Here is an 18,410-nt window from a genome sequence, read left to right as displayed (position 1 = left end):
GCAGCTTCCACCTCGGTCTCCTGGATCCATCGCTGTGGGGGGAACCAGCTGCCAGGCTGTGAGGACACACAAGCAGCCTTGTGGAGAGACCCGTACGTGGAGGAAATGAGGGCTGCCGTCAACAGCCAGCACCAACCTGCCAACTACGTGAGCAAGCCACCTTGGGAGCCATTCCTACAGCCCATGTCGAGGCTTCAGAATACTGTAGTCCCATCAAGATCTGATTTGGGGTCATGAGACACCCCAAGATAGACCACTCAGCCGTGCTACTCCCGAATCCCTGAGCCACAGTCACTGATTTAGTTTGGAGCCACTAGGTTTTGGGATGCTTTGCTACGCTGCATTAGATAGCTAACACACAGACAGGTCTGTGTCTTCATTGGTGAAATCGGAATATTGATATCAACTTGATAACCCTGGAAGGATGAAATGAGATGGTGTGGCCTGCACATTGTAGGTGCTCTGTAACTGGTGGGTGTAATTCTATTATTACCCGTCCTACACCTGGCCTTCGCTGGAGACTCCAGAGGAGGCTGGGCAGAGCCCCTTCTACCCTCTTCACTTGTTTTTCTCCAAGTCCCTTGTAAAGTGCAGGCCCGGTCCTGAATCTCTCCCTCCGACATGGGAGCAGACACTGGACTAGCGTGGATGTGTCTGTGACATGGCGGGGAGCTCCTTCCAGGATTCGGGGGTAGGTCCCACTCTCACTGCTCAGGGTGTTCAGTGGTGTGTGTTTGTATTTCCTCTGAAGGGCCCCAAATGTGATCATTACATACTTGTTAGCCCTGTAAAATAATAAATCTGGAATCTGCACTCTGGAACCAATGGATTTCCTGTTGAAATGAGTTCAAGGGGTACCCTGGCCAGCATTTCCCACTAAGAGCCAAAGCTCTGCTGCAAAAGGCCGCATAGATTACCCACCCAGCCCGGCTCACAAGCTCCTCTGCCCTCTCCATACTCAGCTCCCAGCTAACAGATGTGCTTTTGTTGTTGTTGTTATTTTCATGTTTTCTTAATATCTGCCCGCTGGGTGTGGGTTCTGGGTTTCCTCTTAGAGTAGGGGGACTTCTGGGGCCTGGGGCTTCCTCCTCTCTATCTACCACTAGTGAATCCAGTGCTGGGCTTGGCAGATGCTGTGGACCAGTGTCTGTGGAGCCATCCTGCCCTCCCACTGGAGTTTCTCTTGATTCCTAGGGACTTCTCCAGTGTTGTCTCTCTTCCTCCCAGCTCGACCCCAACTCTTCCCGCCCAGGCTCCAGCAACACTCAACTAATCCCCATTCCCTAAACCTAGCTTCCTGTCTCTCATCTCTGGGCTGTTCTTTCTGGAATGTCCTCTCTCTCTGCCTCCCCCATACACCTTCCCCTGGTTAACCCCCGCTCAGCTTTCAGGATTCAACTGGGAAGCATTCCATGAACAGCTGCCCCCAGTCCAAGGCTGGGACAGGTGCCCGCCTCACAGCCCCCACCCCCCACGTCACCCCTTGCTCTCCTACTAGTCTGAAAAAGCCCTGAGAGTACGTGGTCTGCGTCTCTGACTCTATCTTCACTGTGCAGCCCCACTGGCTGGCACATGGTAGGCATTCAATAAATGCTGGATGAATAAATGAATGCATACGATTAATTGATCAAAGTGTTAAGAAATCTAAACCTGCCCCTTTCTGTTTTATACCAAACATGAGTTCATCAAACGCTCCCCCATAAAATGACTTCTCTTGCTCCATGCTGGCACTTGCCACAGAACCATTTACCTTCGCACAAAGGCAGTGAGGCAGATATCAAGGCAACCCCGCCCTCAGGACACTGCCACATCCCAGACACAGCTCCAGCTCTCCACCCCTGCCCCCATTCTAGGGAGATGGGCAGAGAGAATGAGCAGGGAAACAGAGGTTCAGGGTGGAGTCAGGCTCAAGATATGTCTGTATAAACACTGTCTCATTCATTCCGCTAAAGCTGAACTACAGAATCATTTTTCCAGGGGAGAAACTGAGGTGCAGACAGAGTAAGTGGCTCTCCCAATGAAACAGCAAAGCAGCAAAAGGAAAAAATAGTTCCCTAACTTCCCAGAAATTTCACCCCAAATCACTGACTTCAGGCTGAATTGTTAGAACCACAGCCAAGGATTCTGGGTATTTACAGCACACAGCTCCCCCCACCCTTCTTTCTTTCTGTAAAATATCTTGGGTGAAGAGGAAGCACCGGATCTGAACGTTTATTTACCATTCCTGAGCCTGACCTTCTAGGAAGAATGTCTCTAATGAGAAACAATCTACTTGGGCTCCCAAACCCAGAATTTTCATAGGGATCAATTGAAGGATTTCAAAGTCTAAACAGGACAAGAGTAATATCGACTGTCTTGCCTTCAAAGGCCACAAAAAAAGGAACGAGTTTTTACTGACTGGAAGGAAGTTTTTATATGCCAAGCAAGGGCCAGAGCTGAGTTCCATCTCTCCCATTGTTCCGATCCCTTTTGAATCTCCCCTGGGAGGAAAAGGAGCGCCTTCACCTCTGTGTGGTGCATGCAGGCCGAGGGAAGTCGAAAATGAAAGGAAAGCAGTGGTTGGGACTGAAATTTCTCTCATTCAAGAACTGACCTCACAGTTGAGGCTAGAAGCCAGGCTCTGCACTCAAGAACAAATTCCATTCTCATTCACATCCAAAGGGTGATTTTTTTCATTATGGAGCTGACATTGCCCTTTCAGCGAAGTGCCAGCAAATGCCTATCACATAGTAGGTCTTCCTATTCCATGAATAAATTAAACAATTAGCCCGTGTAAAATAGCTGCATAGGAACAGCCAATCAGTATCATTTCCATTTTAAAGGTAATTTTTCTCAGCAGGTGGAGAGATATTTTTCCTCAAGTTTTTCCAGGATAAGTCCTAGAAATTTCTGGTTCATCCTGTCAGCTCATCTTGCTTACCCTATGGACAAGACATCAGTGACAAACGTTGCTGTAATTCAACTGGTTATTAAACAGTGTGAACGGTGAACTTACAAATTCTCTTAAAACCCTGCTTCACATCTGGCTGTGTCAGTGGGTCGTAAAACCTCTCAGGTGTTAGACACTCTGTTTCATTTAGTCTCAGCTTAGCAGAAACCACTCTGCACCTACTGCCGGATCACCACAGCTGAGTACTGGGAGTCTCCATGAATTGCCACTTGGGGATCAGGAAAGCAGCAGTGAGGCTTTGTCTCAAAGCAACTCTGTCCCTGATCACTCTGGCCTCAACTTCTTATCTTTCAGGAAGATGTCCCAACCTACCTTGGGAAAAGGAGGGTGTGCCTTGAATGTTTTCAGCTTTGCTATGTTAGCCAAGAAGCACTGAGAGAGTCGATGTTGGGTGGGAGACCATGGATCTAAGCATAAGTTCTGGTTCTGCCACTAAACGGCTGTGTCCACTCGGGACAACTAGCTCTCTTTTGTGACCTCAGTGTCTCTCTGTAAAAGGTTGTTGTGATATTTAAATAAGCCAGTGTACATAGACTATATGAGATAGTGCCTGGCACACTATAAGTACTATGTAAGTGTTAGCCGTTGTTTTTACCTGTAAAATGAGGTTCTCCAGAACCTCTCAGCTCTCCTAAGAAGGAAAACTTAGTAATTCTCAGATTGCCATCTTTGCGTTTTCTATGCACCTGCCCCATCAAACTCTCTCCAGACCACATACAGATCAAGATGAGTTCGCACTAGTAGTTTAAAAGGGGGAGCAGCAAAGGCTCCTCTACGCACCCTGTTGTTTATGGTCCTGGGAGAAAATCCTCCCAGGGGCAACTCCATCTACCCATCCAAGTGGAAGGTAATCTAAGGTGTCTGTTGCCTCAGTTCAATCAGCAGCACCATCTCAGCATGGAAATGGTCTGTTCAGAGAGTGGGACAATGGCAGGAGGCACTTTTGGGTTAGGGAAGGGGTGTGGTCCCCAGGTCTCTGCTCAACGCCAGCCTCTGGCCCACTAAGTCTGGGATCAGAAGCCTTCCACCAATTCAGTGATGCAGCCCAGAAATCCAGGCTGCTGTCTCTGCATATCAGCACATAACAACAATTTCTTAAATTAACACAGTTCACCCATCAAAACGTAAGCGCTTCTCAAAAATCCCTTGTCCATGTGTGTTGCCCATTTTTATGATGAGCAAACAGAGGCTCAGAAAGGTTATCACCTGAGGCCAAAAAACCAAAACAAAGCAAAACACTTGGCATTTAAGCCAGCCAGCCTTGTTTCAACTGTTGGTGGGGACATTTTTCCTTTGTCATACTTGCATCTTCCACAGTAAGCTGCTTGATTCCTTTGCTGAATAGAAGAGATGTCTTGAATTGACACTTCAAAGGAATGCAATACCCACCGCCCTATCCCAGTAACTATTGAAAAACCTTATGAATGGGCAAAAGTAATCAACACAAGTTGGTGATCCAGAGCTGGGATCCACTGGATCCTGAAGAATGGATTCCCCAGTGAGGCCAAAGAAAAAACAATTCTGAGCTGAGCCTCCCTCTTGGCTGGAAATACCAGCCCCAGGTGCTCCCATCTCACTGCCTCAGTCTGCAGTCTATGATTAGGGGCCCTAATGGCCTAATGCCTCCAATGTGGTGTTTAAACCAATAAGGCTTCAGAGAAGTTATGGTATGTTTAATAATGGCTTAATGACTACTTGTGAGATGCAAGGCTTCTGGTTCCTGTTTGGCCTTGATTTATAGCCCAACTCTGGCTGAGGACAGCCAAGAAACCCCCTCTAAGCCCCCAGCGGAAGAGGGAGGTGTTCACACCAGGCCTCTTGGATTCCTTTAAAAATTGAGAATTCAAATGAAATACAAATGATGTTTGACTCCCCACCCCTCTGTGGTCTCTTGAGGCATTGGAAATAATAATAATAATAATAATAATAATAAAACAGTATGACCCAGACTTAGGTACTCCTCAGCACACTGAAGTGAGCAGGGTCCTAGGGCCCTGGGGTATACTTCTTCCCATATCTTAGGTAGAGTGGGGGATGCTTCTCTTTTCAGAAATTCTAAGCTGCTGTGCTAGTCCTATGCTTCCTTTGGCTTGGAGAGACCCAAATCTTAGAAGACATGACTCTAGCCTCACCTCCCTGCAAAATGGCAGGTCTAGGGCAGCAGAGCCCTGAGGTCTGAGCTGCAGGCAACCTGTCTCCAGTGGGTCTCCAGGTACTTCCAGGTCATTTGCCCACTGCAAGGCATTCACTCCATGCCTGCCGTTCAAATGCAAAACCCTCTACATATTTCTCCACCTGCTCCAAAGGTAGCCTCTGCTGGACTCTCTTCAGTCCCGAGCTGCCCCTGCTAGTCTCACTGTCTGCTCTAGCCCTGTCTCTGCTTCTGAAACCCACCAGGAATATACAGACAGACTCTGGGGATTGACTCCGTCCAACCTCCACAATTAGATGAGGACACCTACGGCTGCTTCAAGGTCCCACAGCCAAGTAACGAGAGCGCGCAGGCGCCAGCTCCCCAGCCTCCATTCCCAGATCGGAGCTGTTTCTACACGACACTCCCAACGACTCCTTTCCCGGTGAGAAACAAATCTCCACGGGAGGTGTTTTTGCTGGAGGCAACGGTTTCCCAGCTCCCAGCAAAGACTTAAGTGAGGTCCCAGCCCATACCTGCCCCAGCCTCTATCCCAAGCTGATGCCAGGAGACCAGGCCTACAAGTTGGTTTTTGTTGTTGTTGTTTTTGCGGGGGTGGGAGTGGGGGGTGGGGGAGGCGTAGGGGGAAGACTCTATGCCCGCCGAACTGCCTCACCCTTCTAGGGGTGAGAACCTCTAGACTGGATATCAGGAGCAAGGCTGTTGCTCTGAGCAAGGGACTCACCAGAATGGGCAGACAAAAGGTTCTTCTCCCCCTTTCCTCCAACTGCCTCAGATACGCGGGCTGGGGTGAATCAGGGGGCTCCCGGGCTCCGAGGGGTTAACCCGCGCGGGGCCGCACGTGACGTGGATGGTTCCAGCATTAAGTCAGAGGCGCTGGCCCCTCTCCTGTCCCCCGCCCCCCGCGGCGCACGCCGCTCCCGGGGGCTCTGCGCCCCCGCGCCCAGGTCCCTCCCCCTTGGCGGGCGCTCACAGGCCGCGCGGGCAGCGCGAGCCCCGGAGCCCCGGCGGCCTGTGCGCCCCGAGCCGGCATGGACACCGAGCGCTGCGCGCCTTTCGGCGTGGGGCCCGGGCCCGGCCCCTATGCGCCCGCGGGGGATGAGCCTCCGGGTGCCCAGGGGACCACCGTCGCCGCGCCTCACCTGCACCCCGCGCCGCCCCGCGGCCCGCGGCTGACCCGCTTTCCGGCCTGCGGGCCCCTGGAGCCCTACCTCCCAGAGCCAGCCAAACCGCCGGCCAAGTACCTGCAGGACCTCGGGCCAGGCCCGGCGCTCAACGGCGGCCACTTCTACGAGGGCCCCGCGGAAGGTAACGCGCGGCGCGGATCGTAGCGCGCAGCCCGACCTGCTCCCCTTCCCTTCCCGGTCCGCCCCGGCCTCCCCGTTTCCCTCTCCCGCTCTCTTATTTCTCAACTTCATGACCCTCTCGCCTCGCGCGGGTCCAGGTTGGTCAAAAGCCGGCGCGGTGCGGGAGGCAAAGCCATGCGCGCCTTTGGCGGCTAGAATGGAAGGCGGGAGGTAGAGAGAGGGTGGAGCGGCGACGGCCCAGGGCCCAGTCGGATCCGAAGGCGGCCGGAGCAGGGAAGGAGAGCTCATGTTTGGCGGGAGTGGCGCTAGAACTGACACCGACCCAGAAGCCCGGAACGGGCCCGGGGCCCAGTCGCCACACTAAGCCCTTGGCCTCAAGGCCCGGAGAAAAGCGCGGCTTTTTTGTGTCTGGCGCCGCTTTCGGACCCCGAGCCTGGGACCGGACCCAGAATGTCCCAGCCGGGCTCCTCCGAGGGCTGCGGCCTGGCCTCAGCCGGCGTCTCTTCCCCAGGCCCAGCTTCCGCGGGGAAAGTGCTGCCTTCGAGTTAGGCGCTCCGCGGAATGGCCACAACTGGCCCCGCAGTGCCGGGGCCATGCTCAGTACGGAATAACTGTGCTTTTATTTCTCAGACTAACCTGGCCTCCCCGTCGTTATGCACGGCGATGGCCACTCCTCTAGCAGTCGCGGCTTCGTCGCACTGGATCGTCACCGCTGGGCCGTCGGGAGCAACCCCGGCGGGCCTAACCCCTGGGCGTCTCGGGCTCCGGGGCCGGTGCTCCGTGCGCTAAAGCCAGTTGTACCGCGCCACCTCCTGAGATCGCGCCTGAACGCCAGAGCCTGGCTGGCGTGTCCACAACCCTTCGAGTGCCCGCTGCATGGGCGAACCTGTAGGAGTCTCGGCGCCCGAGCCTGTCCCAGCTGTGCTGCCACATCCCGCAGCTTAGGCCCAGAGCTGGATCCTTCGGAATCCGCCCAACCCTCCTCTGCCCCGCTGACTCCTCCACCGAGTGGCCAAGCAGCTCCGGCCTTTGCTCAGCCAGAGGTGGGAATGTGTAGGGGAGGGCAGGAGGTGTGTGTGGGTCAGCGGAGGAAATGAGTGAGGCCGCGGAGCTTCGTGTCTGTGCCCTTTGAAAGAGGCTCTCCTGATAAAAACCACAGTTGAGACTTAATGAGAAGCAGTTGGCCTGGCTCCTCTGATCCCAGCCAGAGGCGGCGGTCGCGCAGCGCCGACAGCACCGCTGGGGACAGGTACCCGGCCTGCCTGGGCGCGCGGCGTCGGTCGGGACCCACCCTGCAGGCCCTCGTCCCTGCTGGGCGCGCCGGATCCCGCAAGGACGGCGGGGCGCCAGGACCGGTCCGGCGCCGAGCAAACTGCGAGGAGCACTGGGGCATAACCAGCAGGGGAGGAACCCAGTGACGGTGAGGGGTCCACAACGAAATTCGCGGAAAGAAAACTAAAGAGTAAACAACAATCAATAAGAGGGAAAAGGAAATTGAACAAAGCAACGGATGAGAGAGGCGAAAACGAGAGGTAGAGGCAGTCGGCAAGCTGAGCAAGAACGGAAAGGAAAAACTGAAGAACGAAAAAACAAAACAAAAAACAAAAGCAACCGGAGATCGAACGAAGCGGGTAACTGGAGAAGGAGGGAAAGGACGAAGAGAGTAGGAGCAGACAAACGAAAGAAAAAAGGGACAGCTTAAAAGACCAGAATGAGCACAAGTGGGAGAAGAAAACGAACGATTCAAGTTGAGCGGGGGACAGGCCAAACGAAAAGGAGGCTCAGCGATTGCGAACGGAGCCTGGGAAGAGCCCCGGCCGCCGCTCGCCTCCAGGGTGCATGGACTGGAACTCTGCAGAAGGGCGGGCGCGCGGCCTGCGTCCCTGCGGCACAGCCGGAGGTTGGGGAGGAATGGCCCTGGGGCTCGGGCGGCACGCTCTACGTGGTGGGACGTGGCGGGCAGAGGGGGAACCCGCCTTATTTACCGGCTTTAAAAATAACCGGCTCCGAGCGTTTCCAGTTCAGACCAGTGCGCGCGCAGCTGCGCCCCATCTGCGGCGCGATCTTGGCCGCGGCAGGGCAGTTGCAAGCCCCAGAGTCTGTCGCACCGCTCTCCTCTCCCGCCCTTGGAGAGCGCCCAGCCCTGCTCTGGACCCCGCCGAGTCCAGGCGGTGCCAGCCACCCTCGTGCCCTCTGCCTGTGCCTGCTCAGAGGCCCAGAGAGGTGCCGGGTCAGTCCTTCCTGCTCTGCAGGGGGCTGCGCAATGTGTCCCCTCGTTTGGCTCCCTGACCTTGTAACGCGCCTGCCGCGGTGGAGGCCCGGAGCCGGTAACCGTAAGCGCCGCGCTTCCGGGGCAGACCGCGGACCTTGAGGTCCAGCTCATCCCCCTTCCCTTCTCCACTCCCGAGGCCTCTAGGTCAAGGCTGGGAAACTGTAGGGAGAGCACCGGGCCCCGCTAGGGTCCTACACCCGGTGTTTATGTCCACGCCGGCTTTGGGTCTTCAGCCAGAGGGGCGGAAGACCAGGCCTCAGAAAGCTCTGCGGGTCGCTTGGGAAACGGCGCGGGCGCGGAGCAAGGCTGCCTCGAAAGCTCAAAGCCGGGTGGTTGGCCCTGCGGCCTCAATGGACGCCTTCGGTGGGGGCAGTGGGGCTCCCGGTAGGTGGCCCAAGCAGTGCCGCTCCACTCCCGAGCAGCCGCAGGCGGGGCTCCGAGGCAGCCCCCGGGATGGGGGAATGCGACGAGCGAGAGCTCAATCAGGAACAGAGCTCCGTCGCTGCCCCCGAGGTCCTAGTCCTGACTCCTGTCTCTCAGGCACACGGACTGCTGTGGGGGTACTGCGCGGTGTGCAGGCCGTGGACACCCCGGTGCCGGGCCCCAGACCCTTAGTCTCCCACATGAGCACTCTCCCCTAGCCGCCCTGTGTGGGCACCAGCTGCAAGTGACTCTTATACACTCACTGCCTGTACACACCTTAACCGTGCTGCCCAGCCTTACAACGCATCCTGTCTCCTACAAGCTTCAATTCAAACTGCTCTGCCTTTCCTTGATGGCTGCCCTCTGTGCCTCCCACCTCCATCTCTTTTATGAGCATCTGTCCTCTGGGGCTGCTTGGTGTTCTATGAGGTGGGCCCTTGTTCTTCAAAGAGGGGCAGTGCCAGCCTCTCCCTGGAATCCTCCAGGTAGATGGGGAAGGTTTCAGGGCAATGTCAGTGAGGAGAGAGAAGTTCTCTGGTCTCCTGAGAGGGCTGTAGAATGGGCAGGCATGGGGGCCAGTTGAGGCCAGTAGTCTTGGCCCTTTGGGGGTAGCTGTTCTGAGAAGTCCCACGGCACATTCATCCCTGACTCTGGCAGCTGCATGGCTTACGGTCAGGAAGGCAAGTCCTAGGGTCACAGATCTGGTCACTTCCTCTGGGCAGATCCTATTGGGACAGACACTGAGGGCAAAAGAGGCAGAAGAGCAAGCCCCAGAGTTTTGGGGAGCCCTCTGCTGTGATTCCACTGCTCTCCTGGCCCCCATCCCTGAGCTACTCACCCTTTTCGCCCAGACACCAAGACACCTCCCTCTCAGGCCTGCTATGTATGGTGTGTGCCCTTTCAGTCTCCCTGGTCACTTTCAGTTATTTGGTTCAACTTCCGTGAGTCCTCCTTCCTAAGTTCCTACCAAATGGAATTACCCCTAGAACAAACAATAACAAAACATGTTGGGCAAGAATGGAAGCCAGGGGCCGGAGCATTTTCTCCCTTGTGTTCCACCTGAGCTGTGAAGGAAACCTGGTGCTTGGGTTGTCTGCTCTGCACAGCCAAGGGCAGTCCTGACCTGACTTTCCCAGGCCTCCAGGACACAATGTGGAGCTTATTTCACCGTCTGGGTGGTCCTGGGAGGTCCCTGACCACCTTCCAGCTGAGGGGCACCTTGCCCAACTTGTCCTCCACATTCAGACAGGAACTCATCAGACCCAGAACTCCAGAAGCCCATCTCTTCGGTCCCATCCTCCTCTGACTACAGCTGTGATCCTGACACCAAGTGCGGGGAAGAAATTGCCTCTTGGTGCCAGCTTGCTGGGCCTCCTGGGGGCCAGGCCCCCACTGGGGATGGGCCCAGGGCCAGGGAAGGGGCTGTGTAAGTCAGTGGGGCGTCTTTGTGGCGTCGCTGCTGCCATCCCTGCAGACTGTTGAGGGGAGATTTCAAGGCAGCGCTGCTGGGGGTCCTTGCCAGAGGGAGAGGGCGGGGCAATTAGGGTGACCTATTTTCACCATGCCCTGGTCCCGGCAGGGCTCCAACAAGCTTCCTGAGTGAGGGTTAGCACATTAGAACGGGGCTGCTGGGAACTGTTCCCAGTCTGCAGTCAGGTCCCCTGTGCTTGTCAGAAACTCCTGGGGAGGAAGGGGGCAGATTCCTAGGAGAATGATGGGTTGGGGGCTGTGTCCTTTTTCCTCATGAGTCACCGGACTCTCCTTCTCTGAGCATAGCCTGTATCCTGCCTTTCCATAGCTGGAGCTTAAGTCCTTGGCCAAACATCACAATTTTGGGAGGAATAAGACAATCCCTCTGGAAGCTTCTTGCCCTTTATACCCCGGGGCTGGGAGATTTGACATAGCCCTGAGACTTGGGCTCCAGAGAATGAGGCACAGCCGGACCGGCCACAGGTTGTCTGAGCGTCCCTGGCAGCGGCTACGTGGTGGGTACAAGGACATGGGGACCAAGGCCTGCAGAGTCAGACAAGGAGGCACTTCCTGGCAGGGGCGGGGACATGTCACCGCACCATCCTCACCCCCTCCTACCGCCCACCCCTGCGCTAGGCCCTGCCATGGCGCCAATCCTGGCACCTCCACACACTGTGGGATGCATCACCACAGTGCGCTTCCCCGAAATGAACCCCCTCCGGCCCCAGAGATCCGCCCAGACCACAGACAACATGGTTCCCCTGGGCCCCCTCCCCAGCTGGAGGCTCAGCAGGCAGGCCTCCTAATGCCAGGCTCCCATGGCGGGTGGCTGCTGGGAGGAAGGAAAGAAAAAGGAAGGGCAAGGCGGGGACTGAGGCGTCAATATTTCTCCCCTCCCTCCATTCCACCCACAAAACCCCTGGTTGGGTTTCCATCCTCCTTTTTGTGTTTCCATTGCAGCTGAGGAGAAGGCCTCCAAAGCTGCCAGCTTCCCCCCGCTGCCCTTGGACTGCCGAGGGGGCCCCAGAGACGGGCCCTCTAACTTACAAGGCTCCCCAGGCCCTTGCCTGGCCAGCCTACGTGTCCCTCTGTCCCCGGGACTCCCTGATTCCATGGAGTTGGCCAAGAACAAGAGCAAGAAGCGCCGTAACCGCACGACCTTCAGCACATTCCAGCTGGAGGAGCTGGAGAAAGTCTTCCAGAAAACCCACTACCCTGATGTCTATGCCCGGGAGCAGCTGGCTCTGCGCACGGACCTAACCGAGGCCCGGGTACAGGTGAGGGCACCCCAGGTGCAGGGCTCTCTGGCTGCCTTGACCACCCAGACTTCTGGCCAGGCCATGGAAGGGCTGGGAGAGGTGGACACGAGCGCCACACAGAGCTGCCTTTCCCAGGTGCCTGTCCCCAGTTTGCTGCTCCTGAGCTCGCCCTCCATGCCCAGCGCCGCTGTGGCCATAGGCTTGCAGCCTAACCTGAGGCTTGTGCATAGGTCGGGGGTGACGCGCTCTGGGAGTCACAAGACCTGTGTGGGAGTTTGAGCTCTGCCACTTAGTGGCTGTCCAGGTGACTTGGGGCACGCCATTGAATCTCTCAGTGTTGGTTTCCCAACGTGGGAAGAGAGAATGGTAGTGCTACCTACTTAGGACGAAGCTTTCAGGAGCACAGAGGGGGCAGTGAAATTCTGAACACATATCAGGGTTGCTCCCCAGGTGGCTGCCCAGAATGGGGGTCCCCACTGGGTGGGGAAGGGTTCTCAGGCTCAGTGATACTCAAAGCCACCCCGAACCAGCAACCTTCATGTTCTGCCAACTCCCAGACCCTGGCAGGAGAGCCTGATCAGGAGCCCCTCCCCCCCCAGCAATTTCTCCCCAGCGGAAATTAGACATCAGGCTTCTGGATGGGGCTGTGACCAGCTTCATGAAGGGTGGAGCCCACCCTGTGGGGATGCAGGTGGGGGATGGAGGGGTGCTGGGAACAGGAGAGAGAGAGAAGGGAAGGGAAGTGCATGTCGGAGGAATGTTAGAAGTGAGAATGAACTTGAAGAAGGCAAGCAGGGGGTGAGGTGGGAAGGAAGGAGGCTGGCCCAAGAGGAAGGCGGTCACTGTTGCCTGTTAGGAACTGTCTTGGCACACAACCGAGCAGGAGGCCCTGGGAGAGGGGTTGGTGTGCGCTTCTCCCCGGAAAGGTGAGGAGGTGACCTCTGGGTTGAGAAGACTTGGCAGGCAGGGGCAGAGTGTAGGATTTCTCTAGAGACCATGTAAAGGCACTGGGGCAGGGCCAGCTCTGGCAGAATATGGGGACCGGCAGGCCAGTCTGTAAAGAGGCTGGCTGTCATCCAGTAGAGAAGGAACTGCTGCTGGATTCCACAAAGGACCTGAGGGGCCTGGGCTGTTTCCCCTTCTCTGCTGGGTCCTCCTGCTTCCATGTTTCACCCAGATGACACCCAAAACAGACTTCTAGGACTGTCCCCCTGGACTCCCCAGGGCCTGAGGCCATCAGGGTGAGATGGCCAGCATCACAACAACCCCAGATTATATACACCACGGAAGTCCCAGACAGCAAGTCTCTAGGGGCCTCAGCAAGCCTGTGGGCTGGGGTTTGACTAGCTACTTCTATGGAGCCGTTCAGGGAAACAGACCACACTTCCCTACTCCTCTCCTAGGCCTTTTTTCCTTTCTTTTTCTAAATTTTATTGGGGAATATTGGGGAACAGTGTGTTTCTCCAGGGCCCATCAGCTCCAAGTCGTTGTCCTTCAATCTAGTTGTGGAGGGCGCAGCTCAGCTCCAAGTCCAGTCACTGTTTTCAATCTTTAGTTGCAGGAGGCGCAGCCCACCATCCCATGTGGGAATTGAACCGGCAACCTTGCTGTTGAGAGCTCGCGCTCTAACCAACTGAGCCATCCGGCCGCCCCTCTCTTGGGCCTTTTCAACCCTGGAATTGTGCAAGGGTAGCCACAGGGCCTCCAGACCTAGTCCAGAAGCTTCTCCAATGATTGAGCACCTAGAGTAGGGATATTTTCTCTGACCGGAGCATGACACCCACCCAAAGGCCCTACCCCATGGAGAGGAACAAGGCCACACATGGGACAATGCAGAGAGGAGGTCCAGAGTGCAGGCCTGCAGTGGGGACTCTAAGGGTATGGATGGTGACAGGGAATTCCCTGTCATCAGCTTCACTGGCTCCAGGGCCTTCACTGCCTGCAGGGACAGGAAAGTGGAGGAGGGAAGGTCAGGCAGCCTGCAGGTGGGGCGGCCCTTCCCTGGGCTCGCCCCAAGGCTATGGTGGGATCTCTGCAACCTGAGGCAGAGGGTGGGGGTTGCACCCAGCTTCTTACCTCAGGGCCTAACCTGTCTGCGTGAGTAGGAAGGACCATGGGAGAATGGGAGGGGCTGGGGAGGGTTTACTTTTACACACCCACACACAGCGCCTTCTGTTGTGGCTCCCAGCTAGATCCCTGGAAAGCAGGGCGACAGTTTAGCTTGGTTTGGTTTTGATATTGCCAATGTCTAGCCTAGAGCCTGACATGTAAATATTTATTAAATGATAGAAATGCAAATGCATATACCAGTTCATATAATTGTAACAGTCCTGGGGCATACACCCAATGACTATACATCACGGATACATACACAGATGTGCACAGCACACAATATGCCACCCCCAGCTGCCAGGAGCTCACAGATGAATGAGAGAGAGACTCCCAAACATGGTGGTGGTAACAGGATGTGGTAAGTACAGGGGAGATTCTGCGTTATCCTGGAACCCAGTAGAGGGTGCCCAGCTCAGATCTATGGGGGTAAGGAGACAGGGACGGGGGACGGGCAACTCAGGCAGGGAAAACCTGGCAAAGGCAGGAAGGAGCAAAGTAGCAGTGTTTCAAAGGTAAGGAAGAATGAAGCGCTGAAAGCTGTGGAGAGGGCCAGGGCCCAGGACGAAGGGGCCTGGTTAAAAAGCTGGGCTCTGAGCTGAGGTCTTCAGGAAGCCACTGAGAGTTCACTAAGTGTCACTAAGCAGGACAAGGACCTGAACAGAAATATCTTTAAGGTTCTTCAGATGCCATGAGGTGGGTGATTGGAAAAGGAGGTGAAGTGGGGCTGGACACCCAACATATGTGACTGGGACACTTAGGAAGTGTCCAGGGCCTCCATGACACTGACCAGACACAGCCAGGCTGGAGAACGAGAGTGACTTCCCACCGGGGTGAGAGGCAGGACGTGGGGTTAATAAGCCTGCTCCAACCCGCGCCTCTCCGAGGCTCCATCCCAGGCTACTTGGGCCCTGAGAATGGTGGAATTACAAGCTTCTGCAGCTCCAGACTCAAGATTCTCCAGCCTGGAGCCAGCTCCCCACCTCGGATGACCCAAACCACAACTGTCCCCAGCAGGCTCCACTCCTCAGGGCCACTGTGTCGGGCTCCTCACCCTCTCCCCTCTGCCCCCTCCAGGTCTGGTTCCAGAACCGCAGAGCCAAGTGGCGGAGAAGCGGGAGCGTTATGGGAAGATCCAGGAGGGGCGGAACCCCTTCACGTCTGCCTATGGACATCTCTGTGCTGCCCCGAACGGACAGCCATCCCCAGGTGAGACCCCACCCCGCCTTGAGTCTGGGCCTGACTCAACAGTCAACGAGAGTGTGAGCTCTGGCCCCAGGAAACCTGGAGCAGCGTTGGGTCCTGTGTGACTGGGCAAATCACTTCTTTCTCTGCTCACCAGGACTCTTACCCGTCTCCTCAGTGATGTAGGCAAAGCAGCTGGCACAAAGGAATCACCAAGGAAAATCTCATTATGAGAAGCAGTGGCAGAGGCCTCCTGAGATGCCACCGCCAGTGTTAGGGTTCAGGGGAGCAAATTCTAGACCTGGGCCCAAATGGCGCTTTCTCGGAAAGTGTCTACAGCCCTTAGAGCAAAGAGAGAGCCCTAGGTAAGGAGACAGCCCCTGGGGTTACTGACTTCTGGGCCTGCTTTCTCTCTTTTCAGCTGCAGAACTCCCTGTGGCCCCAGTCCAGGGTCTGGGCGTCCCACTGGCCCTTGCCTCGTGTATCCAGAGGGCATCCCCTCCCCATGCATGTCTCCCGTATTCTCACTCACATGTGAACGTGGCTGGCTTCATGGGGGTGCCAGCCTCCCCTGGAGCCCACCCAGGCATCTACTCCATCCACAGCTTTTCCCCTGCTCTGGGGGGCCACGGCTTTGAGCCCTCTCCAGATGGCGACTATAAGTCTCCAAGCCTCGTCTCGCTCAGGGTGAAGCCCAAGGAGCCACCCAGCCTGCTGAACTGGACCACGTGATCAGATTTGTGGACACGCAGACTAAGTTGCCACCCCTTTTCCCGTTCCCAGCTGTTCCTACCCCACGCCGGCCTGGATACCAGAGAGGACACACCTCTGCCTCCAAGCCCCAAATGGTTTCCTGAGGCCGGGCAGAGCAGCTGGGACTCTCAGCTTCCTGCTGATTCTTTTCTCTTAGAATAAGGCAGGGCTGCCCAGTAGAAAGGGGCTTCGAAGCTGGTAGGACATCCTACCACACACTGGGTTCCCTCACCCAAATGCTGGCTGGAGGGAGGAAGATACTGCCTTGCTTCCTTCAGACTTCGTCCAATTCACTGTCATCCTTCCAGCTGAAACAGATTAGTTGGCTCCTCATTCAGGAAACCCAGGAAAATGGGAGGAGAAGGACACAGAGAGGAGCAACTTGTGACTTCGGGGAAACCAGTTTCATATGACCATGTAGGGTGGCCTCACTTCCCCATCCCACCACCAGGGGGCGTGCACCCAGCGTCTGGTGCAGACCAGGACCTGGAAGATGGAGTTCAGTGTCAAAGGTGCCCAGATCGCCCTGCTCCAGCCATCCCTTACTTCTCCCCTGTGTCCCCTCCCCCAACATGCTATGGAGTCCTCTCCCCCCTCAAACGGGGCAGAAATTTCACCAGCAGCCACCAGATATGGGGTTCTCTTTCATGGGATCAGGCCAGAGCCATGCCACGGAAACCGCAGGCTCCCTTGGTCTACTCATTGGACGTTGGTAAGAATAAAATAGATTTCCACAGACTCGGAGCCCCTGAGATCCTGACCTCCACTTTTGTAAAGATGCTTTTGTAAAAAAAAAAAAAAAAAAAGTGTGCTGCCCAGCATAATAATAAAGGTGGCAGTACTTTTTAGACCTGGTGATTGCGTATCCTCAGGGTTTGGCCCTTGTTTGCTCTGAGGCTGGTCTGTGAGCAGGGTCCAGGCTGGGCCAGGCCCTCCGGAGGGGCCTTCAGGGAGCCTGCAGCAGAGCCCTCAAGGTTGATGCATGCCATGCCTGGACCTGTCACCTGCCCAAGGTCTCTGTGGCTTTGGCTAGTGCAGGAGGCAGGACAGAGAGCCCAGCTCTAGGGTTGCTGGGCTCATTTAGAAGGGTAAATTGGGGGTAGGCAGGGGAGTGAGAAAGCTGAGATAATCTTGTGGCTGAATTGACAGTGGAAGGGAGGTGGAATGGCAGACTAGGGAGCCCACTGAGGACTTTGAGCTCTCCTGGGCCGGACCCCAGAGCCGTGGGGGTAGGGCAGCTCCCAGACACCCCAGGAGCCTGTCTGAGCTGCCAGACGAAAGCCAGGACTCTTTCTTGTGGTTTCAGAGTATTACCCATTCTATCCTTCATCCCCACTTTCTGCCTTATCTCCCAGCCTGGAAGGCAGGAAAAAAGTCCTGCCCGCCCACCCTCCCAGTAAATAGCAGCACATTGCTCAGAGGGTTCAGCCTCAGCTAGCAGCCCAGCCACCCCGACCCTGCGCCTCCGCTTCCAGGCTCAGAGAAAGCCAAGGACATACAGACACCAGTGCGGGGCTTGTCCACAAAGGGAGCAACTCCCCATCAGATCACATCTTCCCACCAAGAGAGTCGCTGTGACGAGGCTCCGACGTCCCCCCAGAGGAAACCAGTGTCCTCTTCATTCAGGGCCAGGCTTCCGGCGACTTCTGTCTTCTCAGTCCTGACGCTGGCTCTGAGGTCCAGGCGAGCCCTGTCCGGCAGGAAGGGAAGAGTCCAAGTGGGAGGCAGGGGCAGCCCCACTACCTCTTATGAACAGAACCACCTCCACCAGCTGGTCCATATGAACCAGGGCACCAACCCACTTTTCTGAGCCCAGGGCTGAGACCACTGCACTGGAGGTTTCTTCACATAGGAGATGTCAGCAAAATTTTGGACTTTCTGTCCCACAGTCAGAGAGATGCAGAGAGATAGAGTGAGTGAGAGAGACAGAGAGACAGAGAGAGAGAGAGAGTAGTTTGTTTCACAAATACTGATTGAGCATCCACTCTGTACCAGGCATTGTGCTGGTGCCAGAGATAGAGCAATTGTCAAGAAAAACATGACTCCCTCTGTCTCACAGCTTAGGAAAAGAGGGAGGGAGGGAAGAGGAAAAGGATCTGGGAAAGCAAAGGAAGCAGAAGTAGGGAAAAAACAGACAACAGAAGAAAATAGAGTCCGAGATCCCTGCAGCCAGAATAGGAGAGGCTGGCAGAGGCCAGGAGGGGGCCCCCGTGGGGGAGGGGGGCCTGGCGGGGAGGGCACAGGGAGGCCGGAGACCAGCTACTGGCTCCCTTCCAGGGGCATCTGCCCACAGCTCATATTTTTCTGTCCAGTGACAGCTAAATGAAGGGAAAGCTAACTTTACAACCGTCCGCTTCACACATAATGAATATGAATGGCCATCCCGGAGCCTGTTCCCCGGGATTATCTGTGAGCTGACGGGTTCTCCCACCGACTGGGCCATCCCAGCCTGCCTAGCCCCTGGCTGGGACACGGGCCGCCCTTCCACCTGCTTCCCATTAGCCATCTTCCCAACCCCCCCCACCACACA

General features: G+C 56.0%; 1 protein-coding gene across 1 annotated transcript; it reads left to right on the top strand.

The window, feature by feature from the left end:
• Window positions 1-6,130: 6,130 nt before the first annotated feature.
• Window positions 6,131-16,638, top strand: ALX3 (ALX homeobox 3). The gene is given in 8 exon segments (XM_033093232.1): window positions 6,131-6,410; window positions 11,535-11,851; window positions 15,020-15,052; window positions 15,055-15,111; window positions 15,113-15,151; window positions 15,549-15,566; window positions 15,568-15,642; window positions 15,644-16,638. Coding segments are annotated over 8 exon segments (1,032 nt in total). The 5' UTR covers window positions 6,131-6,133; the 3' UTR covers window positions 15,860-16,638.
• The last annotated feature ends 1,772 nt before the right edge of the window (window positions 16,639-18,410 follow it).

The sequence above is a fragment of the Rhinolophus ferrumequinum genome, chromosome 22, assembly GCF_004115265.2.
Source record: "Rhinolophus ferrumequinum isolate MPI-CBG mRhiFer1 chromosome 22, mRhiFer1_v1.p, whole genome shotgun sequence".
Lineage (NCBI taxonomy): Eukaryota > Metazoa > Chordata > Mammalia > Chiroptera > Rhinolophidae > Rhinolophus > Rhinolophus ferrumequinum.
This window is presented reverse-complemented; position numbering and strand designations above follow the sequence as displayed.